Source organism: Cucumis melo, chromosome 12 (assembly GCF_025177605.1).
Source record: "Cucumis melo cultivar AY chromosome 12, USDA_Cmelo_AY_1.0, whole genome shotgun sequence".
NCBI classification, from domain to species: domain Eukaryota; kingdom Viridiplantae; phylum Streptophyta; class Magnoliopsida; order Cucurbitales; family Cucurbitaceae; genus Cucumis; species Cucumis melo.
This window is the reverse complement of record NC_066868.1, coordinates 22,967,035-22,994,685: the sequence shown is the minus strand read 5'-3', so window position 1 is coordinate 22,994,685 and position 27,651 is coordinate 22,967,035. Positions and strand designations below refer to the sequence as shown.

General features: G+C 33.6%; 2 protein-coding genes and 1 long non-coding RNA gene across 5 annotated transcripts; 2 read left to right on the top strand and 1 right to left on the bottom strand.

Moving 5' to 3' along the window:
- Positions 1-387: 387 nt before the first annotated feature.
- LOC103487140 (BES1/BZR1 homolog protein 4) lies at positions 388-3,177 on the top strand. The gene is made up of 2 exons (XM_008445365.3): positions 388-728; positions 2,217-3,177. Exons 1-2 carry the CDS (start codon positions 513-515, stop codon positions 2,982-2,984), a joined length of 984 nt encoding a protein of 327 aa, XP_008443587.1. The 5' UTR covers positions 388-512; the 3' UTR covers positions 2,985-3,177.
- Positions 3,178-3,284: 107 nt separating this feature from the next.
- LOC103487151 (uncharacterized) lies at positions 3,285-7,091 on the bottom strand. Of its 3 annotated transcripts, none has more exons than XM_008445390.3 (6): positions 6,856-7,091; positions 6,579-6,751; positions 5,457-6,341; positions 4,552-4,752; positions 3,983-4,178; positions 3,285-3,790 (listed from the first exon to the last, which is right to left on the bottom strand). In XM_008445390.3, exons 2-6 carry the CDS (start codon positions 6,684-6,686, stop codon positions 3,606-3,608), a joined length of 1,575 nt encoding a protein of 524 aa, XP_008443612.1. In that variant the 5' UTR covers positions 6,687-6,751; positions 6,856-7,091; the 3' UTR covers positions 3,285-3,605. The 3 variants fall into 3 exon arrangements, with proteins under 3 accessions (XP_008443612.1, XP_008443606.1, XP_008443619.1); XM_008445384.3 differs by having other exon boundaries at positions 6,867-7,091; XM_008445397.3 differs by having other exon boundaries at positions 5,457-6,315; positions 6,579-7,090.
- A 1,416-nt stretch (positions 7,092-8,507) lies between these two features.
- Positions 8,508-14,028, top strand: LOC127144493 (uncharacterized). The gene is made up of 3 exons (XR_007816216.1): positions 8,508-11,113; positions 11,276-11,411; positions 11,552-14,028. It is a non-coding gene; the product is annotated as an uncharacterized LOC127144493 (long non-coding RNA).
- Positions 14,029-27,651: the final 13,623 nt, after the last annotated feature.

Here is a 27,651-nt window from a genome sequence, read left to right as displayed (position 1 = left end):
ATCTCCGAGGACTAGGACTTCGAGCCTTGGGGCTTCACAAAAGGCATAGGCCGAGTCTCGCCCTTAACCTGCCTGCATCGTGAGTCTAGACGTGCACTCGAGATCAAAAAGACTTCTTAAAACACGACATCAAATACATGTAGATGTAGGGTGGAAGAAATAATGTTAGGATAGTTAAATAGAAATGATAAATGTAACGTTAAAAAATGAAAAGAAGAACAAAAATAATAATAAGGTTAATAAAAATGAAAAGAAACACGTGTCTACTCCGTGATTATTGGGATGGGACACAAAAGAACCAAAGTGGCACATTCGTAATTTCCAACTTCCTTTCTTTCTTTCTTTCTTTTTCGTTTATTTGTTATTATATAACAACAATTTTTCTCACAAAATTTTCTCGACAAAGAAACTTTGTTCAACTATGCACCATTTTACGCTCTTCTTCAGCTTATCCACCGATCTTCATACACTCTTCTACCACTACCAAATCTCCCACTCAAATCTCCTCAACTATGACTTCCGGTACCAGAATGCCTACTTGGAAGGAAAGGGAAAACAACAAGCGTCGTGAGAGGCGTCGTCGTGCCATCGCCGCTAAGATCTTTCTTGGCTTGCGAATGTACGGAAACTACAAGCTTCCTAAGCACTGCGACAATAATGAAGTCCTTAAAGCCCTCTGTGATGAAGCTGGATGGACTGTCGAAGAAGACGGCACTACCTATCGGAAGGTATCTATCTAACTCTAACTCTAACTCTAACTCTCCCCTTTTTCAATTGCTACTTGAAATTGGTTGTGTTGGATTTATTGGTTTTTGTTTCTGTAATTGGTTTTTGTATGGATTGGAACTTCTGAAAATTATGTTAATAATAATATGATCTGTCGGTTTTAGGTTAGGATGTTGTTGTATTGTTGTATCGCTTTATAATTTTATGGCATTGTCTATTTTAGACCTAAATTTACATAATTTTGTACCAATTGAGATGTTGTCTGTATTCTGGAAGTGGGGTTGGGGATGGTAAGTTGGTTTTGATTTGGGGAATTTTGGAATCACGGACCTGTTTTTGGGAGTCTGATGGTCAGCTTTCAATCTTAATTTTGTTGACTGATTCACTTTTTTATTGGAGCCCACTATGAGATTCGTTCTGGTTAATAAGTCCTTGGTGGAAGACGACGAGGATTTTCTCTGAGCTTTTCAGACGCCAACACTGAGATGTTTCCAATACAAGGAAATGTTTCTCCCTAACCATCAAAATTAATCCTCCACTTGTTTCTGAAAGTTCAGCTACTTTTTAGGAATTGGTTTGTTCTTTTTGAACTTCATTTGAGTTCTGCTTTTTTAATTAGCCAAACCCCATTTCAAAGCTTCTGTAGAAACACAACAAACTTTTTAGACGTTGCGTGTTGCCCAACTCTGTTAATGGGATCAAATGATTAACCTGGATTGCTCTGCTTAGCAAATGATGTCAAAAGGGGGAAGAAAAGCTTCAGTGTCCGTTTCCTCTCTGCACTCACCAACCCACTCACTATTCTTTTTATTTCCTTTAGTTCAGCATGCTGGTGTACAGTGGATGGATTTCAGTGTTTGCAATTTCATAGCAGTATCATGGAGCAATTATGGTCCCTTTTCCTTTTGGCTTGCTTGCTTTCATCTTTTTACAAAATCAACTTATGGTCACTCATACCGAGATTCCCGGGCTTCATTGAGATACTTTCTTTTACTTTCTTTTTCCAGTTCATCGAGAGCACAGCTTGATAGTGGAGCTGGGCCAGCAAGGTGTGAAAATCTGTATCCCAGTCAGCACAATGAATAATTTCAGACTAAGCATTCACGATTCTTCTTTGACTATCTGCATTTTTAAATTTTGAAAAATCAAATCTTTTCGGTCCTTTTTGGCAAACAACTTTCCCTTTTTAGCATTATAACATGAGGCTACAGGAACTCGCCGGGGGACAACATGTAGTGGGGTATTTTGTTTTCTTTTGGCGTTACATGTATTTGCTCATCATGTCTGTCAATGATACTTCTCCAGCATAGGTGGATTTTTTATGATTTGAATTAAATTTATTAGTAATTGATCAATCTTCTAATCGCTGAAATTTTGTTGTCCGGACTGTTATACTCAAACCTTTATGACAAGAAAAACTTAGGATTCCTCCCTTTTTTGCAGTTTTTGTCGATTCAAGCAGCACTGATAATCAATCTATATTTCTGCAGGGTTGCAAGCCTGTGGAACGCAATATCATGGGTGGGTCAGCTTCTGGAAGTCCATGTTCATCTTATCAGCCGAGCCCACGTGCATCTTATAACCCAAGTCCTGCGTCTTCTTCCTTCCCAAGCCCCAAATCTTCCCGTTACGCCATGAATAGCAATGACAATGGTACTGATCCCAATTCCCTCATCCCATGGCTGAAGAACCTCTCTTCGGGTTCATCATCAGCTTCCTCCAGGCTGCCTCATCATCTTTTTATTAATTGTGGCTCCATAAGTGCACCCGTCACCCCTCCATCAAGTTCCCCAACTGCTCGAACACCCAGAAAACCAAATGATTGGGACAATCATCCAGCAGTTGCTCCTGCTTGGGCTGCACAGCGCTTCTCATGTTTGCCAACATCGACCCCACAAAGCCCTGGGCGTCAGGTGTTGGCTGATCCAGCATGGCTTGATAGTATACGGATTCCTCAAAGTGGACCATCATCTCCAACCTTCAGCCTTGTAGCAAGAAATCCTTTTGGATTCAAGGAGGCAATGTCTGCTGGAGTGTCTCGTAATTGGACTCCTACACAGAGCGGAACATGCTCGCCCACAGTTGCTGCAGGCATTGATCATACTTCGGACGTTCCTATGACAGATGGAACTGCAACAGACTTTGCCTTCGGGAGTTGTTCAATTGGGTTGGTGAAGCCTTGGGAAGGAGAGAGAATTCACGAGGAATGCATCTCTGATGATCTTGAACTTACACTTGGGAATTCAAGTACAAGGTAAACTCAATTATAAACGCAGTGAACCGGAGTTGCGAGTTCTTAAATTTGGTTCTTTCTCCAAGGGAAAATATTCAACTGAATGTCCATGTGCTTTGGTTTGACAAAGATTGCCCGTCGGTTGATGGTTTAATTCTTTCCTTGATAATCGATTTGTTGTTCTTCTTCCTTCCAAAATGAAAATTAGATTCCACTAATGAATCCCCTTGCCTTGGTTATATTCAATTCAATTGGATGTCAATGTTCTCACCAACTGTTCTAATTCTTCCCCGCCCCCAATTATGAAGCAATTAAAGAAAAACAGTCAAAACAAGAAAGAAGTTCCATTACATTTGTGCAATACTTTAAGATAGTGGTGGTAACCGCTCCATAATACCAATGTTTATACAATACACGACTTCCAAGAATCAGATCACATTTCAAATCTGTTTTACTTTGGTTTAATCTGTACATGCTGTGCATAAAAGACAAAAGGTGACGGTTTATGTACAGAAACAAATAATGATGGTGAAGAGGAGCTATACATTTTGTGTACCTAATAAGGCAAATGCTTCACCTGAAAGAACCTGTAGAATTTTTCTCATCAGGTGGATCGAGCAGATTAGTTTACCCTGAGCTTGATTGATCATTTATTGATCTTCTGATAAAGATCAGTGAGAGCACGATAAAGAATGGCAGCAGCAGGTGGTCTTGGGAGTGAACCAAGGAGAATGTCAGAGGCGGTTATTGACTGATTGCCATAGAATCGAGCATTTTCTTGCGTCCTAGTCGTAACAATGCTTCCTTTAAGTGAACAACCAACAAATGCACCTGCAAGTGATACAAAAAACGAAAACATTATTTTCAATGAACACCATTCACGTAGACTGTTTTTCCTTTGCTGTACAAGAAATCTAAAGGGGAAACCAAAATATTGCTTTCCAAACATATTATACACCAGGAAAAATGACTTGAAAAACATGTTAAAGTTGAAACAGATAATTTCAGATATGAACAGCAGACCTTTACTACAACTGTATGTATAACAGGAGCCAAAACCACCGTCACCAGCTCGTACATCGGCTTCAGCAGTCCTTCCAATAACTCCAACTGCAGCACTCAAACCAGCACCAACTGCCAGATGCATATTACCACTGAATGCATTGACAGCGTCACTTGTCCTCAAGACGATTATAAAGTCAGTCAGTTCTCCTCCAATCTGCGTAAAGAGAGGCAATGGCCAGATTGTGGTTTAGATGTTCACTGGAGAAGAAATCAGGATATCACAAAGTGATTTGAGGAGCAGCAGTCTTTACTTCTTAATTGCATTAGTTAAAAACTATGCATAGTCTGATCTTTCTAGGGGTGCCAAATCAAATGTCATCATGCTAGTTCTCTTAAAGCTAAACCAAGTCAACTCTTATATTAGGTCATTTAAGTTTGTTAATATTGAATAAGTCATTTACAATGTCATATACCATTTCCAATGGTGAAGGGCTTAAGGCAATAATAGACAGATCTGTCCCTCTTTTTAAACTTAAAACTGAGTGGAACTTGAATTGCTTGCAAGTCGTTTGAGAAGAATTACAAACCTGAGCTCCCCAGCCCATACCAATAGATGAAATTGCAGATGGAGGAGACCATGAGCCATCTTCTCTACGTGCAACCACAAGACCGGTTCCTACATTGTAAGTCACCACTGCTCCCACTTTGACAGCAGTAATAATTGCTAGACCTTTCGCTTGTCCTAGAATCGCATCTGGAATTAGTTTCTCTGGCTTTAAAGAACCCACCTGAGTAACAGCAAGAAAGCATAACCACCATTAGGAAGAACTTTAGAAATATAGATGTAGGTGGGAGAGAAATAACACTTCAAAAGAGCTTCATTGCTTTATTACTAAACGAAAACCAGCTTATATACTTCGCCTAAAACACTTACAACAAACTCTTAAAATAGAGTCATTTAAACGAAAAGACTTATTAGAAGCATAAAGATCCTGCTGGAGGTAACACGGGCTACATCAAATATAGGATCTTGATTCCATAAACAAACTTGGGGCATTTGTTGGAACGGAATAAAAGGGCTTTTGAACATAAGTCCACACATTTTGATTCTTTTTTAAGATAGTTGTGCTTGGTGGAGCAAAAGTTATAGCAAATTCTTTTGCAGTTTCCCATTTTTTTTTTTTCTTTTGTTCTTTTGGATTGGCGAGCAACATGCAATGCAATTGGTTCCTTGGGTGGGGGCTTTCTCATCTCATAGTTCCTAGGCTGCCGGTTCTTGCCTTTCTGTGGCTTTTAATCATATTATTGTTTCCTATACTATAACATTTTTTTTATATATATATAAACAACTAAACATAGTCAGAGAAACGGACGGTACTTCTAAGAAGATTCATTTCAAAGCATGTGCATCAAAAACTTAAAAGCAATTAAGATGGAAACCATTTAACCAAAAAGTAGTGACAAATGATATACTTCAGATCTAAAAGTTTACCTTATTATATGCTCGGATGGTGTTCGTTGCTTTATAAATCTCATGTTCCATTGACTGTCCCCAAGGGAAGTTTAACCATGACCTCAATGTACTGAGGTCCGTCAGGTCATGGGTTGGTAGCTGTGCAGCATTACTCACTTTATCCATCAAATATGGTTGCACAGATTCAAGCCGCACATTACATACATCGCACACTCGTTGGGGATCTGCAACACGAAATTTTACAGGCAGCAAGCTCCTCCCTTTAGAGCAATCCCCACAAAATATTCCACCGCAAAATCGACAGTGATGCCTTGAGCACATAATTGGATGGAACTTCACACCACATAACATACAAGAAGAAGCAGCACTATCAGACAACCATCTGGGTGGCTCTGCTTCAAGAATTTCTCTTATATTACCAAAATTAGCTTCAGTGAGAGAATGAGCCAGTTCACTCAAAGCCTGCTCCACCATATGGCTAGATATCCATGAAAACCTACACCCAACATTACTAGTCGAAGCCAACGAACCTACTTTTCCACGAGCCGCAAGCAACATTTCAACCATAACATCCCACATTGTCAACTCTTTTTCTCCCTCAAAGCACTGGCTCCACCCCGAGTCACCTTCAGGAAAGCAACCGCCATTCAAGTGAAAACCTTTGGCCCACTCTTCGTGATCAGATTCAGACATGGGTGGAACAGAAATGGGTATCCATACTCCAGTATCTTCCAACAAAGGTGAATCATAATAAAAGCAATTTCCCCTATTCTGATCCCAAGACTTTTGCATTTCCCCAGACTCAGAATCGCTTTCTCTAAATTTACCAGTTTTTTCAATCGGAGAACACTGAGGGCCCAACGAAGCGTTGATCTCTCTAAAAGAATCGAGTTTAGGATAACCCTACGCAACATCATCATCATCATAAAATTCATATACTTAATTCTGAGGCTTCAAATTTCCAGTTTATATCAGTTTATACCATAATAAATAGCTCATGTAAAACTATTAAAAAAGAATTGCCAACCGCTCGGCCCAGAAAGCGAACTAATATCAGATGATCTATTAAAAAGAAAAAAGAAAATTGGGGGAAAAACAGAAGAACCACATAATTGAACGGAAAGATTTGCATAGGCTTACCAGAGGAGAAGCGGAATCGTCAGAAACAGAACCCAGACAGGAATTAGGATAATCGGAAGCTCCGATAGCATGGGAATTAGTCGGAGAACACGGATGATTGTCCTCCATCGATGAAAATGATAAACGTAGCTTCGATAATCAAGAACGATCGATCAAACCCAGATGAAAAAAATCTGAAGAATTCAAAAAGGCACAATGAAATTGTGAAATTGAAGAAATTCCAATGAATTCAAAAGGAAGTGGAGGAGATTGAATAGATGGGTTTTCGTTGTTTTACGTCTCTCTCACCCCTACGCTTCAATAATACAGTATGGAATTGGCGTTTATGGGGATTAGTCTTCTTCCACCATAAATTAATTAACGGAAGAACTGTTGTAAAAGGCAGCTTCTTCAACTTCCAAGTTCTGCTGTCGTCAATTTTTCGAAGCTATGCTCTTTAGATAAATCCCTAATTTTGAGAGAGGGATGAGAGAGCCAATGATAGAAATTTACTTGGTTTGATGATATTCTTCTTTGAAATTCTCTGATTCTATTTGAATAAATAATATTTTAAAAAAGAAAAGTTTGAATTTTTTATATGAATATATATTGGTTAAATTTAATAAAAAAATTTAAATAAGTTATTTGAAATGAAAAACAAATATAAACTAATTACAAATATAACAATATATATAAAAACATATATCAAATCGTTTTTTTTTTTTTTTGTTAAATGTGAAAATAGTTTTTCATATTTGTTAAAATATTATGTTTTAGTTTGGTTGTATATAATCTAAATTAAAAGTTTATCTATTTTAGTTATATTATTGGATATGTAAATATATTGCTATTATTTCACCTTCTAAGCCGCGCGCACCCTCCATCCATGCCGTGAGCCGCGCCCTTCGTCTCCAAGCCGCGAATCGAGTCTCTTCTATCCGATCCGCGAGTCCAGCCCTCTCCGTCCGAGCCGCGAGCGGAACCCTATCCATCGGAGCCGCGAGCCGAGACCTTTCCATCCGAGCTGTGAGCCGAGCCCATTTCAACCGAGCCGCGAGCTGAGCCACATCCGTTCGAGCCGCAAGCTGAGCCCCCATCCGTCCGAGCCTTTAGCCGAGCCCCTTCGACCCGAGCCGCGAGCCGAGCTACTTCCGCCGAGCCGCCAGCCGAGCCCTTTTTAACCGAGCCTTGAGCCGAGCCCTTTCCGTCCGAGCCATGAGCCGAACCCATTTCAACTGAGCCGCGACCGAGCCGCTTCCGGTCGATCAGAGCCCCTTCCATCCGAGCCGCTAGCCGAGCCCTTTACATCCAAGCCGCTAGCCGAGCCCTTTCCAACCGAGCTGTGAGCCGAGCCCCTTCTGTTCGAGCCGTGAGCCGAGCCACTTCCGTCCGGGCCTTGAGCCGAGTCACTTCCGTCCGGGGCGTGAGCCGAGCCACTTCCGTCCGAGCCGTGAGCCGAGATATTTTCTTTAGAGCCATGAGCCGAGCCGTTTCCGTCCGCGCTGCGAGCCGAGCCCTTCCGTCCGAGTCGTGAGCCGAGCCCTCCGCCGAGCCGTGAGCCGCTCCTTTATTTCCGAGCCGAGCCCTTCCACGCGAGTCGGTAGCCCTTCCGTTTCCGAGCCGCGAGCTCCCGTCGGACCGAGCCGTGAGCCGTGCACCTCTTCTACCGTAGACGTGAGCCATGCGCCCCTTCCGCCCGAGCCGTTTTCTCTTGGCCATCTGTCTTCTTTCTTAGATAGCTAGTCATTGGCCTAACGGTCTCTAAATCTTATGAGATTGGAGATTTGATCTCTAATTTAACCCATCACTGTCTTTAGTTGTATTTAGTTGTGCTAAAGAAAAATAAATTTACTTTTTAACAAAATATTGCAAACTTTACCATATATCCAATTTCGAAGAATTTACCGACTTTTTATATAGTTAAAGGGAAGAAAAACAAATTTTGAATAGCCAAACTCAAAACTTTGTGGAGAAATTAGAAGATGCTCTAAAGCATCCACCCAGCTTTGAGTTCTGTAAAGTTGTAGCTGTTGGATCCAAATTTTGACAGCTTTTCTTCAAATTTCCATGGAAAGAAGAAGCTCCCATTTTCCATCACCGTTCTCTATTTTCCTCCTCTCCTTCCTCTTCTTCTTCTTCTTCATTTCATGTAATGCCTTATCCCCAGATCGCAAATTCAACTCTCCCAGTTCTTATCGTACCTTATCGAGCTTACAGAGAAGGAGAGATCAACAGATCTCTAATTGCGGCGAGAAAGTTTCGGCTTTACAGTGTTCCCAGACCCCCAAATGCCGGTGGTGCCGTAGTGATGTCATCGACGATACCTGCTTTACCAGAGCTGAGGCTTTGAGATTGCCCCAACAGGTCTTTTCCTGCGATTGAATTTTCTGTATCTCTAATTTTTCTTCAGATCTATTGATTTCCGGTTGTGGGTAATGTGTTTACTTCATATACTTTGATCTCCATGTACATGGCTGCTGAGTGGTTACTGGTTAGGTCTTTTCTTCTAGCGTTGGTTGGGACACTAGAATTTTGAAAGATCAATACAATGTATTTGTTTGAGTTTATTTTAATCGAACTTGCGGATTGGTTGAGTAATATGTATCACCGATTTCCTTACAGAATGTATGTGAAAATTTGGATCGCATGCTATTATATTTGTTCATGATGTTATGTTAGTCTTCAAACGAGTTTTCTTTGCAGGTGATTGAGGAGATTTTGTGTTCAAGCTCCTGCAGTGTTATTTCTTTCTTAATCAAAATTGATTTCCACTTGTTGAGTTTTTCCATATGTCCACAAGTGAGGGGAGTGTTGCCTTGGATGATATAATATTAAATTTGCCTTTTCTATAAGCTTAGCTTTTAGGTTTATTGTTAATTCAAGATATGTCTTAGTGTTTGAATTTCAAACGAACAACTAAATCCTGTTGAAGTGAAACAATGCTTTTCTCATGTACTACTGAATTGTGGAAGTAAAATACACCTTCTCGAGTCTTTAACTCTCATCTTTCACATTTAAAAACAATCTCTAGTTTGAAGAGGCTAATATTTGGTTGGATGGTTCATTGGCAAATATCAAAAACTGGGAATGCTATATATTAGCTTGTGGAGATAGAAAGAAAGAAAGCAGTGATAAAAAATGCAAATGCAAAGAATTGATAATGGGATTGCATAGTTATTTGCTTAAGAAAGGCATGGAGTTCGGGAAGAAAAGTTTTTTTTTTTCCTTCAGATTCTTGCTTGTAAGAAACATTTCTGGGTGGTGGGATATTACAAAGTGAAGATTTCTGAATTCACATTTCTGATCTTGTGAGAAAAAATATATATCTTAGGACTATCAAGGAGCTCTGGAAGCCTTAGGGATTCTATTAAAGATTGACATCTGATCTATGCCTAAATTTTTTCCATTAAAATCCGGGGTGTCACCTGGATAATCATTTAGAGCAACAAGTGCTGCGACTAAACCTGCATTGCTTGCTATGCTTGGTTCAGTAAACCAAGGTTTTTCCCTATCATCTGAGAAATGGTCAAACTTGTCTGGACCAGCCACCATGGCTCCGGAAAGAATATTTGGATTCGAAGCCTTTGATAACAGCCATCTATCTCCTTCAGCACATGAATAGAATTGACCATCCCAAGGAATTGAGGCAGCTCTGTGGTGGACGTGGGTGGGAAAATTGTTGCCATAGCCAACTACGTAGCTCATTTTCAATGGATTATCCCCGAGTATGTAGTTAAGCTGAAAATTTTGAATACTATTAAATATCTTACTTAAGGATTGTTAAACTTCGGTTGAAAATCTTTATGTCAATGTTTCTAACAATTGTTTGGTTTTGTTTTCCAATTAACAAGTGTGAAAACTTCGTTTGAAAACATAAAGATAATAATTCTCAAAATACAGTTCAATGATTAGTTTTATTTTTCTTAGAATGTAGAGCATTATGTTTTTCCTTTACCAAACAAAAAGGTAATTAAAAACGTTGTCTTATTGCTCCCTGGATCATTCAACTAGAGGTGATTTTTGGGGAATGTTATAATGTTCTACATTTTTCTGTTTTTCGAAATGGAAGACAAAGAAATGATTCTTCATACAGCACTTGCCTGAGATTTGGAGAAGCTCCGCAACTTTTCCAAAGAAAAGCGAGGATTGGCAAAAATGCAACTCATGTAAGATGCTCCCAAAAGATCAAGGTAATCACTGTACAATTTACTGAGAAATGATGCTGTTGCAGCAAATTGGAGTGGTGCTTTATCATCAGGGCTTAGGAGGATCAATCCACCTACATTAACAATTGGAAGATTAGCAAATTACTGGAAACAAACTTACACATATTCTTGTTGTTGACAATAAAAATCAGTGGGGATAGTAAGTCTGTGATGCATGGGATCTGAATGGATGGTTTACTAGGTGTCCTGTTGAAGTGTTGATCAATGAGATAAGAACACATGAGGATTTCTGTCATGTTTGATGATACTCCCAAGGCATATTCATATGGATAGCCAGTATCATGAAAGTAGAGAAGGCGTGTCAATAATACCTATGGAAAATGTAGTGAGGTAAGCCATATGTCAAATCTGTCTTAGATCTTTTACATTTTATCTGAAATTCAAATAAGACATTGATTGGAGTTACCGCAGTTGCACTGAACTTATTGTTCCAATTGAAAATTCCTCTGCCAATACTTGCTTCCTCACTCTGTGCTAACTGAAATCGGACAGCATCAGTGGCATATGAAAGATATGAAGTGTTTCCAGTTGCAAAGAACAGCCAAGTTCCTGCCCATATCAATTCATCCGTGTAACTTGATGAGTTGTAGAACTTTCTTGCTTCTCCTCCACAAGAATCAACTGAGCTGTAAGTTCCTTGTTCAATTGGGTCTAATTTAGTCACTTGCTGAAACAATTTCTCTGCAGCTTTTGCTAATTCTCCTGAATAGTTGGTATCTTCTCTGAATACTAATGATGAAGCTGATAATGCTGCAACGATTTCTCCAGCAAGATCTGAAGCCCGGGCATCACATGTTGAAACAGGTCTGCGGTACATCATGTCTTCTGGTCTTTGCCAGCAGTTGTCATTAGTTTGAGCTTTACTCTCATTACTGGAACTGCCAACCTAGGATCACACATTGGAGATAGTGTTAACTGTTAAGTAATAAAGATGACATGGATTCAATGTCGAGGTAATTGCACTAAAAGTATCTTGATCGGGAGCTTATATGACTTACCTGAGAATATATTATGGTTTGATCAGAAGTTGCATTTGGGGCTACAAAAACTTTGAGCAAATATTCAGTTCCCCATCTGATGATATCCTTTACATGATCAAGCTCATTCATGTCTGCATACTTTGGATGATACTCAATCACACTCCAGCTTAAAAGAGTAATGGTATAAGCTGTAGGAAAAGTGAACTTCATGTTGTTTCCAGAATCATAGAAACCACCGATGAGACCATCTGGTTTATTGCTCGAAACCCCATCTTTCAAGCCTGAATCTCCCCGAAACTTGACTGGACTACTTTTCGGGTACCTACCAGCTGAGAAAAGCTTTTATCAGTCGGCCATGAAAAGTTCATCATAACATTTTTAGTTAAGAAGGATTTCTACATTTTTGAGCATCAAAAAACTTCAGTGCTTGATTTACTGCAACTGTGTAATTGTTTGATGCTTCATGAAGATTATGTTTGTGAGGCAAAAATTGAAGGAGAAGTGTAAGTGCTATGATTAGCAGTAGCAGTAAAGCTGAAATGTAAGAACAGCATTTGAAACGTCTTTGATTTGATATAACGATCTTGAAGTCAAAGGACTTGGAGTATGGAGAAGGAATTGAATTATATTCAGTAGAAGATTTAGAAAAGACATTGAAGTTATGTCGTGTCATGCTAAGAAAACGATCTGCTTAATGTTCTGTGTGGACAGATCTCTCTGGTTGCATCATTAACTTTGAAGAGAAACCGTCTGTTTTGAGAACTTCGAAAGAATCAAGGCGTTATGGTTGATAGAGGTTCTTGTATCATAGGAGGGGTGGAAGAAAATTCCGTTGAAGATGGACTTTGGAAGCTTAAACTGTCACTGATTTCCATGAAACTTGTAACGACCCAACTCTTTATACTAAGCTGAGGTCGTTACTAAAAAGGAAACGATGACAAGAGACACTTTTTGAAACGAGGGAAGAATAAATTTTCACTAAAAACGGAATATTAAAAACACTGAAACATAAACGCGGAAGCAAAACTGAGTCCCCATATGGCATGTCACGGATCCTTCTCTGTCGCTCGCCAGCTTTCCTCTACCTTTACCTTCGCCTGAAATGTTAAACATAGAAAGAGTGAGTATAAACATATACTCAGTAAGGGACCTACTACTAGTCCCGCTAGGTGTATGTTAACTTCCCATTAGAGTCCTGAAAATGGTACCCAATCTCTGGCACGTTCCCGAACACGTGCAACATGCGCTCCCGTAGGAACGAAAATCTGGTCTTCGGTGTCCCGAGGGAGCACCTAGGACATGCTGGTCTGTAGTGAACCCGGGGGTAACACTAAGACAATCGGGATGCGAGGACCCCGTCGAATCACTCGAATCATATCTATATCCATGCTAGACTGGCGTCCCGTCGAACCACACAGTCCTAAATAGGTGGTGATCCCGAAGGACACCCATGCAGGTACGACTCTAATAGACAAAGTTAACAGAACACCCTATTCATAGCATGTAGCATAACATAACATCATAACATGGCATGAGTATTAATCTTAACGTCCTTAATCATGTGATTAATATATCATGCATTAACAATCATCAACAGTCATCAACAACATACTATCGGTCATTAACATAACATCAGTCATCATCATTAATCATCAACTATCATCATAATCTCAGTATAATCATTATCATCAAATTATGCATCTTAGCTACCATCAATGCATAATCATAATTACATGCGGTCTCTTGAATTTAGTTCGAAGGTCTAGTAGGAGAATCTCTTACCTGAAGATTTTAGCCAAACAAAGGTACTCCCTAGTTGACAGTAAAATTCTCCAATTAACTTGATCCTAATCATAAAAGGAACACTTAGTATCTTAATTAATGAAATTAGCAATTGGCTAACATCCAAAAATCCTCCCAAATTAATTAACTTTCTAAAAATTGGGGTTGAAACCAATTCAACCTTGATTGGGAAAATCCAAGATTTAGATCTTAAAAAGTTTAGCCAATTGAACCTTTAAAGAAACCTCAAATAGATCCAAAATTAAATTAATAAAATATTAATTTAATTTTATTTGCTTACCAAGGTTACTCAAATGGAGGTCGAAAAATCCTCTTAATTCATCACTTTAAATCCTCAAGCTTCCAAAGAGACCAATCTTAACTTTAACTGAGGCGGCGACAGCAGAGGGTTATTTTAGAGAAGAAGATAAAGAACCTTTTTCTTTTTCCTTTAATTCCATCTTAAGCATTCCAATGCTATTTATAGACCCAAATAATAACAATAATAATAATTATTATTTCCTTTTCCTTTTCCTTTTCCTTTTAGGATATATATATATATAATACCAAAAAAATATACATATATCTTTATTCCCATTATCTTTCCTAAATCAATGCCTTAATCTTAGGCATTTATAACCATTAGTAATAATAATAATACTTCTTTATTATTATTATTTTTCTCTCACCAAAATCTACAATAAATATATATTTATTTAAACCATTGTTCTCTCTTATAAATATATATCTTTTTCGTCCAATCAAAATCAATCATCTCTCTCTTCATGAATTATTTTCTTTTCCAAATAAATATAATTATATTCCATAATATAATTAACTACACTTTTCCAAATTATTAATTAAATATATATATCCATATATATATACTCAATTAATTACAATTCCACCAAAACTAACTTTTCCCTCCAAAATCTCAAATTAACTTAAGTTCTCAATTAATTTAATCAATCAAATCTTTTCCAATAAATCACTTATAACTTCCAACATGAATTATCTTAACTCAACCATAACAACTTCACTCCATAAACAATATTTATCTTTCTACAGAATAATTAATTATCATCCACAATAATTAATTATTATTTACCTTTCTTCCAAAATAATTAATTATCTTCCACAATAATTAATTATTATTTATCTTCTCCAAAAATAATTATCCTTTTACAAATAATTATATTTTCCCAAAATATAATTATTTTACTTTTTCTCCCTTACCAAATATCTTTTTTTTCCAAAATACAATTACCTTTTCCTTAAATAATTATATTTTAACAAATATAAATATCTTTTCCTTTAACATAATAATTATATGTATATAACTTTCAACATGAATTATCTTAACCCAACCATAGCAACTCCACTCCATAATCAAGATTTATCTTTCTACAGAATAATTAATTATTTCCCACAATAATTAATTATTATTTATCTTCCTCCAAAATAATTATCTTCTACAATAATTAATTATTATTTATCTTTCTCCAAAATAATTAATTATCTTCCACAATAATTAATTGTTATTTATCTTCTCCAAAGTAATTAATTATCCTTTTACAAATAATTATATTTTCCCAAAATATAATTATTTTACTTTTTCTCCTTTAATAAATATCCTTTCTCCAAAATACAACTATCCTTTTCCTTAAATAATTATATTTCAACAAATATAATTATCTTTTCCTTTAACATAATAATTATATATATATTTCCACGTATACATATAATTATCAAATCTCCAACAAACTTTCCACCCTACGGTTTAATTAAATAACGTCCATAATTATTTAATTAAATTCAACTTCAACAACACTAAAATCCACAACTTTACTTAATCCTCTTAACCTACCATTTAATAAAAACTCAACAAACACCACGTGTCAAAACCTCTAATTAATTAAATATTCATCCAAGAAATATTTAATTAATTTTAATTCCCACATAAATCAAATAATTTTCATTAAATGGATTCAAAATAACGCCCAATAAATTATCTTAATTAAACAAAATTAAGATAACTAACTCCAAAATTTTCTTAATTTTTGGGGCGTTACAATCTTCCCTCCTTTTTGAAACTTTCGTCCTCGAAAGTTCTAATCTTTGAACAACTTGGGATACTTGGCTCTCACGTCTTAATTAATAACAAATTCTACCGAATTCCAAAATCTTTAATTAAATATACACACCCATGTATATATATTTAATTAATCCAACACAAAACAACCGAATATATTCCTTAACCTTGAAGTCCACTTAACGTAATACCCATAATAAGTTCCTTAAATTTATTGGGTGTTACAATCTTCCCTCGCTAAGAAACTTTCGTCCTCGAAAGTTTTAGTCCTTGAACAATTTCGAGTATCGAGCTCCCTTGTCATACTCTTGTTCCTAAGTAGCCTTCTTAACTTGGTAACTCTGCCATAAAATTTTCCTAAGTGCAACTCTCATGTTGCGCAAAGCTTTGCTTCTCTTGACAAAATATTACTTTTCTCAAACACTTTTCTTTCCTTTACACTTATCTAAGTGAAACTTAATTCATAACTCTTCAAAAACTACATTCTATTTTCCAACTTCGGACTTCCACCCTTAGTAAGGCATTCTCCACCATTTAGCAATCTTTAGAACTCACTAATTTCTCTTTTCTTGTTTGATAAAGTTCAAACTTTTGTCCAACTATTGGCTTTCTTTAATGACATCAACTTAGCTAGTTATTCTAAAGGAGTTCGTTATTTCATCACTTGTACTTTGAACTAGCTGTAACTTATCCTTCATGGTAAACTCAAAAACAGTTTCTTGAAGTTTCACCAAAATAACTATGCACTAAAGTTTGCTTTGTTCCTTCTCCAGCAACTCAATTCTAAACACAATCAAATGTGCTTGATATACTTGAACTTAACCATGCCTTTAGTTCCCTTTAAAACCACCAACATAACTTATTTCTTAGATATCCAGTCACAAAACAGTTCATCACGCTGAACACGTCCAACTCTTTTGCCTACTCAATCACCCCTTTGAGCATCTTTACGTGCCAACATTTTTCTTAAAACTTTACCACCAAAGCCATCACCATTAAATCATAACATTCATGCAGTTCTAGTTTAATACAGGCAAGGTCACGTGCATATTCATAATCATGTATCATAAAATACATACCTGGCGAGTGACGAAGGACCGTAGTAGCCATATATAGAGACAAAATCAGAGACTCACATCGTAAGTTAGTCTACAGAACCTAAAAGCTGACGCTCTGATACCAACTGTAACGACCCAACTCTTTATACTAAGCTGAGGTCGTTACTAAAAAGGAAACGATGACAAGAGACACTTTTTGAAACGAGGGAAGAATAAATTTTCACTAAAAACGGAATATTAAAAACACTGAAACATAAACGCGGAAGCAAAACTGAGTCCCCATATGGCATGTCACGGATCCTTCTCTGTCGCTCGCCAGCTTTCCTCTACCTTTACCTTCGCCTGAAATGTTAAACATAGAAAGAGTGAGTATAAACATATACTCAGTAAGGGACCTACTACTAGTCCCGCTAGGTGTATGTTAACTTCCCATTAGAGTCCTGAAAATGGTACCCAATCTCTGGCACGTTCCCGAACACGTGCAACATGCGCTCCCGTAGGAACGAAAATCTGGTCTTCGGTGTCCCGAGGGAGCACCTAGGACATGCTGGTCTGTAGTGAACCCGGGGGTAACACTAAGACAATCGGGATGCGAGGACCCCGTCGAATCACTCGAATCATATCTATATCCATGCTAGACTGGCGTCCCGTCGAACCACACAGTCCTAAATAGGTGGTGATCCCGAAGGACACCCATGCAGGTACGACTCTAATAGACAAAGTTAACAGAACACCCTATTCATAGCATGTAGCATAACATAACATCATAACATGGCATGAGTATTAATCTTAACGTCCTTAATCATGTGATTAATATATCATGCATTAACAATCATCAACAGTCATCAACAACATACTATCGGTCATTAACATAACATCAGTCATCATCATTAATCATCAACTATCATCATAATCTCAGTATAATCATTATCATCAAATTATGCATCTTAGCTACCATCAATGCATAATCATAATTACATGCGGTCTCTTGAATTTAGTTCGAAGGTCTAGTAGGAGAATCTCTTACCTGAAGATTTTAGCCAAACAAAGGTACTCCCTAGTTGACAGTAAAATTCTCCAATTAACTTGATCCTAATCATAAAAGGAACACTTAGTATCTTAATTAATGAAATTAGCAATTGGCTAACATCCAAAAATCCTCCCAAATTAATTAACTTTCTAAAAATTGGGGTTGAAACCAATTCAACCTTGATTGGGAAAATCCAAGATTTAGATCTTAAAAAGTTTAGCCAATTGAACCTTTAAAGAAACCTCAAATAGATCCAAAATTAAATTAATAAAATATTAATTTAATTTTATTTGCTTACCAAGGTTACTCAAATGGAGGTCGAAAAATCCTCTTAATTCATCACTTTAAATCCTCAAGCTTCCAAAGAGACCAATCTTAACTTTAACTGAGGCGGCGACAGCAGAGGGTTATTTTAGAGAAGAAGATAAAGAACCTTTTTCTTTTTCCTTTAATTCCATCTTAAGCATTCCAATGCTATTTATAGACCCAAATAATAACAATAATAATAATTATTATTTCCTTTTCCTTTTCCTTTTCCTTTTAGGATATATATATATATAATACCAAAAAAATATACATATATCTTTATTCCCATTATCTTTCCTAAATCAATGCCTTAATCTTAGGCATTTATAACCATTAGTAATAATAATAATACTTCTTTATTATTATTATTTTTCTCTCACCAAAATCTACAATAAATATATATTTATTTAAACCATTGTTCTCTCTTATAAATATATATCTTTTTCGTCCAATCAAAATCAATCATCTCTCTCTTCATGAATTATTTTCTTTTCCAAATAAATATAATTATATTCCATAATATAATTAACTACACTTTTCCAAATTATTAATTAAATATATATATCCATATATATATACTCAATTAATTACAATTCCACCAAAACTAACTTTTCCCTCCAAAATCTCAAATTAACTTAAGTTCTCAATTAATTTAATCAATCAAATCTTTTCCAATAAATCACTTATAACTTCCAACATGAATTATCTTAACTCAACCATAACAACTTCACTCCATAAACAATATTTATCTTTCTACAGAATAATTAATTATCATCCACAATAATTAATTATTATTTACCTTTCTTCCAAAATAATTAATTATCTTCCACAATAATTAATTATTATTTATCTTCTCCAAAAATAATTATCGTTTTACAAATAATTATATTTTCCCAAAATATAATTATTTTACTTTTTCTCCCTTACCAAATATCTTTTTTTTCCAAAATACAATTACCTTTTCCTTAAATAATTATATTTTAACAAATATAAATATCTTTTCCTTTAACATAATAATTATATGTATATAACTTTCAACATGAATTATCTTAACCCAACCATAGCAACTCCACTCCATAATCAAGATTTATCTTTCTACAGAATAATTAATTATTTCCCACAATAATTAATTATTATTTATCTTCCTCCAAAATAATTATCTTCTACAATAATTAATTATTATTTATCTTTCTCCAAAATAATTAATTATCTTCCACAATAATTAATTGTTATTTATCTTCTCCAAAGTAATTAATTATCCTTTTACAAATAATTATATTTTCCCAAAATATAATTATTTTACTTTTTCTCCTTTAATAAATATCCTTTCTCCAAAATACAACTATCCTTTTCCTTAAATAATTATATTTCAACAAATATAATTATCTTTTCCTTTAACATAATAATTATATATATATTTCCACGTATACATATAATTATCAAATCTCTAACAAACTTTCCACCCTACGGTTTAATTAAATAACGTCCATAATTATTTAATTAAATTCAACTTCAACAACACTAAAATCCACAACTTTACTTAATCCTCTTAACCTACCATTTAATAAAAACTCAACAAACACCACGTGTCAAAACCTCTAATTAATTAAATATTCATCCAAGAAATATTTAATTAATTTTAATTCCCACATAAATCAAATAATTTTCATTAAATGGATTCAAAATAACGCCCAATAAATTATCTTAATTAAACAAAATTAAGATAACTAACTCCAAAATTTTCTTAATTTTTGGGGCGTTACAATCTTCCCTCCTTTTTGAAACTTTCGTCCTCGAAAGTTCTAATCTTTGAACAACTTGGGATACTTGGCTCTCACGTCTTAATTAATAACAAATTCTACCGAATTCCAAAATCTTTAATTAAATATACACACCCATGTATATATATTTAATTAATCCAACACAAAACAACCGAATATATTCCTTAACCTTGAAGTCCACTTAACGTAATACCCATAATAAGTTCCTTAAATTTATTGGGTGTTACAAAACTGTGTCTATGAAATACATGGCCGATTCGAGTTTGAAATGGTAAGAAAACCTCAGAAATCAACTGGATATGAATTTCTGTGGAAGTAACAATGAGTTCCATTGAAAGACACAAAGGATAAAAACAATTGCAGACTGTTTGTTTATAGGTTTTTTTATTCTTACATATGATGTTATTAGGACATACTAAATACACTTCAGAAAGTTCCTACGGTTCTTCCAATGTCTTGCTGGTGTCTTGTACTTGTACATTTCTTCTTGTCTGGTGTAGCCCATTGGAGATGAGAGTTCAAGGAGCTAAGCCAGCAAGCTCCATCTGCTTCTTGCTTTGTAGCTATCAATTGCTTCTAAGCCATTGATTTTGTAATTCAAACATTTTTATTTAATTTAAATCATTTTTTATTGTATGAAAATGTTGTTAAAAATGGTAAAACTAAATATTAAATTGATTTGGAACGACTAAGTTGTTTTTAACTTGATAGCCGTCTTAAAAAAGATTAAGATTATTTGTGTAAGATAAAGTTGATGAGCCTATTGTTTAGAAAGGAGGAGAGTCTGAGTTTGAATGATTTCTTTTTTCTTTTTTCTTAAATATATTGCCGCCACTCCCATCCAATGCTCAAAGTAAGGCAGTGACCAAAGTTGACTGACGCACGTTGTTCTTATGCCAACATGTGGGCTCTCAGCCAACCCATTTCCCCCACCATTTTTTATCTTTCTTTCTTTTATTTTATTCTTCTTCCATTGGCTTTCTATTTTAATAATTCTCAATTAATGAATTCTTTTAGTACCACAATTCAATTTGGATGGACAGTTATATTGATTTTGTTTGGGTTGAATTTATAAACTGTCTAGTAGGCAAGTATAATTAGTTTGAATTTTTATAACTCGTCCGTAAATGTTAACAAATAATGATTAGGTGTAACCTTCGCTACACCTACCTCTACATAGTCCATTATTTATCATATAATAATACAATAATAAGTTAGTCTTTTTTAAAAAAAAAATCATTTTTCTTTGCAACATGACATGTTTTAATTGAGTAACTAGTGGATTACGTGGTAGAAATAAATAAATTGTCATTGTTGAGGTCTTGATAACAAATGTGTTTCTTTTTTTAGGGAAAATTGTTGTATAACTGTCAAAACTCTTGAATACTTACAAAATATAACAAAATTTCATATTAAACAGAAGATTATTATTGTCTATCATTAATATAATTTAAAATTTTGCCATATTTATTAGATTTAAAAATGTCACTTTTTTTTTTGATATAGCATTCACATTTATACCTAACTTTACTAGTTAAGTTATAAAAGGAAAATACATATTTAAAAAATTGCCTTTTTAATTTTAAAATTGTTTTTATAAAAAGTGGACAACAAAATATATGATCTTATAAATTACAAAAGTAGTGTTTACAAAATTTAGTTTTAAAACTAAAATTATTACTAAGAAAACTTAAATGTAAATTTATTATTAGTAGTAGTATTAACCCAAAACTTTATAAATACCCTAACCCATGAGCCAAAATAGTTTCCTTGATGAAAATTTAATTTGATGATTTGTTTAGTGAAAAGAATTTAGAGATGAACCAAAAAGATAAAAGTGTAGAGCATTAATCAATAATTGGAGAAACCCAATTTCAAATGGGACTGTGTATTGTGAATATGCTTTTGACTAAATGGAACCACTATGTCTAAATATGCTTTATTCAAATGTCAAAACTCAACCTTACCCCTATTCTTTTTCATATTCTATTATCCTCTTTAATTACCTCAAAGTAACTGCATTTATCCAATATTGGTTTGGTTCCTATTTTAGCTAAATTAATCGGTTGTTTAGGCTAAAACCAAAAAGGAAAATCAATTCAATATCACTCTTACATTCTAATATGTAGACAACTCATACTTACAACTTTACAAGAAACTTTACAAAAGAAAAAAAAAGTTAAATTTAAATCGACTAAGAGAGTAAAAATTTATGAATTAAAATTTTAAAGATCAAACGAATCCTAATATACAATTCTTTTATATCAGCGAGAATCCAACTACCTTACTCACACCTCAATTAACCTCCTATGACAATCTATCTAACCTTATAATTTTATTTTTCGATCAACATTTGTATAGGTGAGGGAATATTTACCTATCAAATTTCAATGAATCAACAATGCCTTGATTAATGAGTAGTGACCGACTCGAGATTTAATTAAGAAGCAATAGTATATGTATATATGAAAGAAATAAAAATAGAGATGCTGCATTTGCATGGGGGTCAATAGGGTGTGAATTTTCCAATTGATTAGTTATTACGAGTGAGAATTCAATGGGCCAATTTCGAATGTGTATGCAATTGGTCAAACTCCAAAAAAAGTCAAATCTTTATTTTTTTAAAAGTCAAACACACATTTAAAAGTCAAATCTTTTCTTGTACCTTTTGAGTGGACTTGGCAAATAATATTTATTCTTTTTTCACTTAAAATTAGTATTATTTTGGTATCTATTCAACTTTAGTTTTTGTATTTAAAATGCTCAATTGTAATCTCTTTTTTTTATATATATATTTTTAATCTCTTTTAAATTTATTCCATATATGTAATTTATTGTGCATTTTTCAAAAGGAAAAAAAAAATCTATTAGCCCTCTTTTCGCCCTAAGTTTTGAGAATACGTTTGTATAGTGTATTTTCTTATAAGAAAATTATTAGTATTATTGATTGGTTTTCATAAGATTTAATTTTGATGACTAAGTTTAAGATTGATTAAAAGTATAAAAAAAAAAAAAAAAAGACTAAAATTGAACAAGTTTTAGTAGAAAAATAAAGTAATTTAAAAAAAAAACAAAAAGGACAAAATGGTCCATTGAGCTTTCTTAGATTGAAGTTGTTCTATGATACGACAAATACATGTATTATTCCGAGAAGGTTAGTAATTCCATCTTTTTCGGATATATCTAACTTGGATTTGGATTAGACTTCTTAAATCATCGATTGACTAAAAAACTTAAACTCCTCTTGAATATCCTACTTTGATTATCTTAAATTAATGATTGATCTAAAAGTTTATATTGATGAGGAAAGACAAATTCAATATTATATCTTCTAACAACTTTCAAATATCTTCAAAGATCACCACACCTTATGAGATAACAAATTTTTCATTTTTTGGCTTAAGATGTGCTTAAATGTAAAAGTTTAATTTATTTCGTTCCATACACTCTTCCACTCCTTATTTCGTTCAAAAATTTTGTAGATCCTGCAAATAGAAAATCAATTTCATGTCCTCTTTTAACATTTTACATTGTATATTCAACAACTTCACAAACACCGTTTATTGCCCCCAAATACCTAAACCCTAAACCCGAAATACCTCCTTATAAAAATATATTATTTAGTTAATTTAGGTCAAAGAAATGCCATATTGCATACGTATACGCACAAAGCTTGGATTTGTCATATGCACGCATGACATAGTCTCTTTGTATGGATGACTTAAATGTCAAATCTAATAGTGTGTGACCTAAAATTTGAAAACGACAATCACGTGTAATTTTTGATAAGATTATAAATAGCCTACCAACACCTCCTTTTAGAACCATGAGTGCAAACGAGATCAACAAGATTGAGTGCAAATACGAGATAGTAGAAGAGAAAATAATGTGAAGGAACAACACAAGCAAAAGCTTATATATCCATAATTACATGATCTAGATAGATCTGTAATTCAACTATGGAATTTGGATCAACATCCACTAATGCAAAATAATGTTTTAATTTTTTTTATCAAAAACATGGATGTACTTTTCTTTATTTCTTTTATCTATCATTTTACCAATTAAGATTTAGTCGTGTACATTTCTTCTTCTTCCCTTTGTCAAAGTATGCAACTACCGCCATTTCCATTCTTCAATAGAAAATCAAAATTAAAGTTTTGCTTATCCATTAGATTACTTTTCAAATAAGGTTTTTATTATATCTTTTTTTTCTTTTTAACTTTCTATAAAAAAATCGAGTTTGTTTCTTAGAAGTCCAAGATTTAAATTTTGTATCAAAAAATTGAGGGTCGCTCGTTTTTTTAAATATTAACAAGGCTTTTTTCAATGATGATAAAAAATGAAAAATATAGTAGCGAATACCAAGACGAAATATATAACATAACACACCATTATCTCTTTATTAATAAAAAATCTTACTTCATCATAGTCACATCAACATTTTCATTGACTATTTTATTGATGTTTTAAATTCAAGATTTCTTAAAATTAATTAGAAATTAATTAGGTAAGATTACACAAATTCGAAGTCTAAGAACGAAATTAGTACGATACCCCATTTGAAGTTTAATGATAAGGTTGGTATGTTGCCTAAAATTTATAGATCAAAAGCATAATTCAATCCCATAAATAATAAATATTAAAAAGTCATCTTCCTTCTCATAAAATTATTTTAAAAAGATCTTTAGATTTTCTTTTTGTGTGGAAAAAACATAATTCAATTTTTTCCTATAGTGTAATAGTAGAGACTGTTTTAGGAAGATTTTGTCGGATGATAAAAACTCATTATAAGATTTGTATTTAATTATAAAACCTAAGTTATAAAGTTTCTATCTTTATGTAAATAATAAGAAAGAAATGTCATTAGAAAAGGGAAAGGTATTAATTTGTAGGGGCAGTGGTCAAATAAGAAACAGCAACTTTGAGCTGTGTGGGGTTCATTCTTAAGCAAAGAAATGCTTTTCTTGATTTATTTTAAGTTCAAATGGTGGCTGCTGTTGACTATCAACATTTGTTTAATTTTATTTGTGATTAAAAACAAAAACATTAATACTATGTTCTTTGTTTTACTAACTCAAATCTACCTAAGTATTTTCCACTTAAACTAACTACCACTATATCATAATTAATTTTTATATTAATAATTAATAATTACACTTGTTTGTTGAATTATTGAGTTGGTTAATTATAAGTTTTTTTTTAGTTTTTTTAAATATAGTAACACGAATTAAAATATTTATAAAATATAGTAAAATTTTATATTATCATTTATTATGTGCCTATATTTTATAAGTATTTCATTTCGATAAACAAATTTATCAACCATAAAATTGAAATTTTTTATTATAGATTTTAAGTATTTTCGACGTTTTTGCTTTTTGCAATAATTCTTTCTTTTTTCTTATTGGGATTTATTGACAATTTAAATTGGGAAGAAAGGTATTTAGCTTTTGAAAATTTTCATTTTGAAGCCATGTGCAAAATTTTTACAAGTTCTTAAAATATAAATGTTTAATTCTTTTTTTTTTCCCTTTCCAAAAAGGCTATTACTTGAGAAATAGTGTTTTCCTATTGATCATAAGTGAATTTGACAAGGAATTTGTTTTTATATGATTTTCATGGCGACTTGTTGTATTGCATTTAATAGATAAACAAATTAGATTGACTTTTAGTGAAAGTCAATACGAAGAAATTAGCTAACAAATGTGTGTATTCATATTATCTTTAGTACTATAGTGTAAAACCTCACTTTTGAAATATCTTCCCAACGATTAATTTTATAGAATTTTGAAACTTATTTTTAATAAATTGAAGGGATTTTTACGTAAGAAATCATATTTTTAGTCATATATAAATTATTTGAAATAAACTCGATCTTTCTATTTACCACAACGACAAGATGAATATGAAAAAAACCCACGACAACAAAATACAAGGAAGAAACCCACATGGTGGCTAGATCTAGGCAAACATGCCATCGACGAAAGCAAGGTGGATGAAGAGAGAGAGGCATCAATAAGGTGAATGAAGAGGTTCGTCGACGATGACACGGGGGAGGCGGTAGTTGGGTTGACAACAACGACACGTTGAGAGGGGCGACTGAATCTACTTGTCTTAATCGTAATCTTCCTAACGTAGGACATAGACGATTGTGCGACACTTGCTCTAATCCAACAACATATCAACCGTATGAAAACCACATATTTATGAGTAAATTCACTATACGATGTAGCCTCCCTCCACATTTCAAGAGAAAACGATCTTATAAAACGTGAGAGAGAAAGAAAAGCTTGGTACACATCATCTAAATAAAGCATTAAAGACTGTCAATTGCAAGAAAAGTTTAGATTGGAGATATGATTAGTGGGTCTCCCCTATAATACTATTATGGTAGGGTGGACGAGGGTTGATCAGGGGCTTTGTGTGAAAGAGCGAGGATTTCGTGGAAAATGGTCTTGGAAAGAAGATTTCCTAGAAAAATGTATTTGGAATAAGGATTTTGGAGGAAAACAATTTTGAAAAATGATGGGTTTATTGAAACTCTAAATCATTAATAAGTATACTTTGAGACAAAACGTGGAGGATAGAGTTGTAAACAAATCATAATATTTGTTTAAATAATCCATTCATTAAGTGATTTTTTTAAATAAACAGAGAATAAAAGATAATTTTATAATATACTAAGCCTTTTATGTACAAACCCAAAATTAAAAGCACATTTTCAAAATTTATACAAGTAAAAGAAGAAATAAAAAATAAAAATGTATTTCTTTGGATAGTATTACTTAAAAAAGGTTTTAGGAAGCACATAACGAACATTTCTAAAGGAAACGGTTATTTATTAAAAAGATTCATGACATTATATAGTTAAACAATGGATATTCACTCCAAAAAAAAAATCACATAAAAATGCTCTTCAATCATATGATCATGTAGTATAAATATTCTATGTTCGTCATACAATTTAAAAACATGTATAAAACCATTATGCTCATTTAAATTAGGAACAATACATTTAATCTAAAAGATGTTCATTTTATTCACGAGGACGAATATGTAAAGACCTATCCTTAATAAGGCATAAATTTTTTATTTTAGATTAGAGAGGGAAAGAAATTTATCCCCAAGTTAAATGGTCATTTTCGTTTGTGTTTGTATTCCATCCCATTTGAATCTTTTTAAAATATAATTATTGTCATAATTCTTATATCGCTATTAGTATTGCGTTGTTGTAATTATATTAAAATTTCAAACTTTTATCAATCAAAATAAGAGATACATTTGAACATTTAACTTTGAATATATAATTTGATGGGTCATTGGTTTGTCCCACGGAAAATTCAACCAATTTCTCCTCAAATTAACCATGTTGGTATAATTAATTATCCAAATGAATGTTTTTTAAATAAGAAAATATTATTTAATTAAAAAATTTAATTTAATAAATACTGATATTTATCATCTATCACAAACTGTGACATTTTATGTATGGAATTAAAACGAAGACAATTTAGTAGAGAATTTTGAAAGTAAGAGAAGCAATAAAATGGAGAATGAAAAGGGGACGAGGAAAGCATCTCCACTCCACGCAAAGATTGTTCTAATTAATCAGCGAACTTCACAGATTTAACTGCACAAACATTTTCCATGTGCTTTAATATGAACAATCATTCTTATTAAAAAAATTAATAATAAAATTCGGGTACAAATGAGGTAAAAGATCACACAGTCAAATTGCAAAAGGAGACGACGAATTAATTAATATCAATAGTTTATACACTGCCACGATGAAGCTTTTTGAATTAGGCTCTGTCTTAAATAATTATAGAAAAGCTT

Excerpts from the sequence above, each read along its gene's own strand:
- LOC103487151 (XM_008445390.3), bottom strand. The coding sequence starts at position 6,686 with ATGGAGGACAATCATCCGTGTTCTCCGACTAATTCCCATGCTATCGGA. Across the intron at positions 4,179-4,551 it reads GTATGGGCTGGGGAGCTCAG|ATTGGAGGAGAACTGACTGA; the intron begins GTTTGTAATTCT and ends CTCTTTACGCAG. Across the intron at positions 3,791-3,982 it reads TACATACAGTTGTAGTAAAG|GTGCATTTGTTGGTTGTTCA; the intron begins GTCTGCTGTTCA and ends TATCACTTGCAG.
- LOC103487140 (XM_008445365.3), top strand. The coding sequence starts at position 513 with ATGACTTCCGGTACCAGAATGCCTACTTGGAAGGAAAGGGAAAACAAC. Across the intron at positions 729-2,216 it reads ACGGCACTACCTATCGGAAG|GGTTGCAAGCCTGTGGAACG; the intron begins GTATCTATCTAA and ends ATATTTCTGCAG.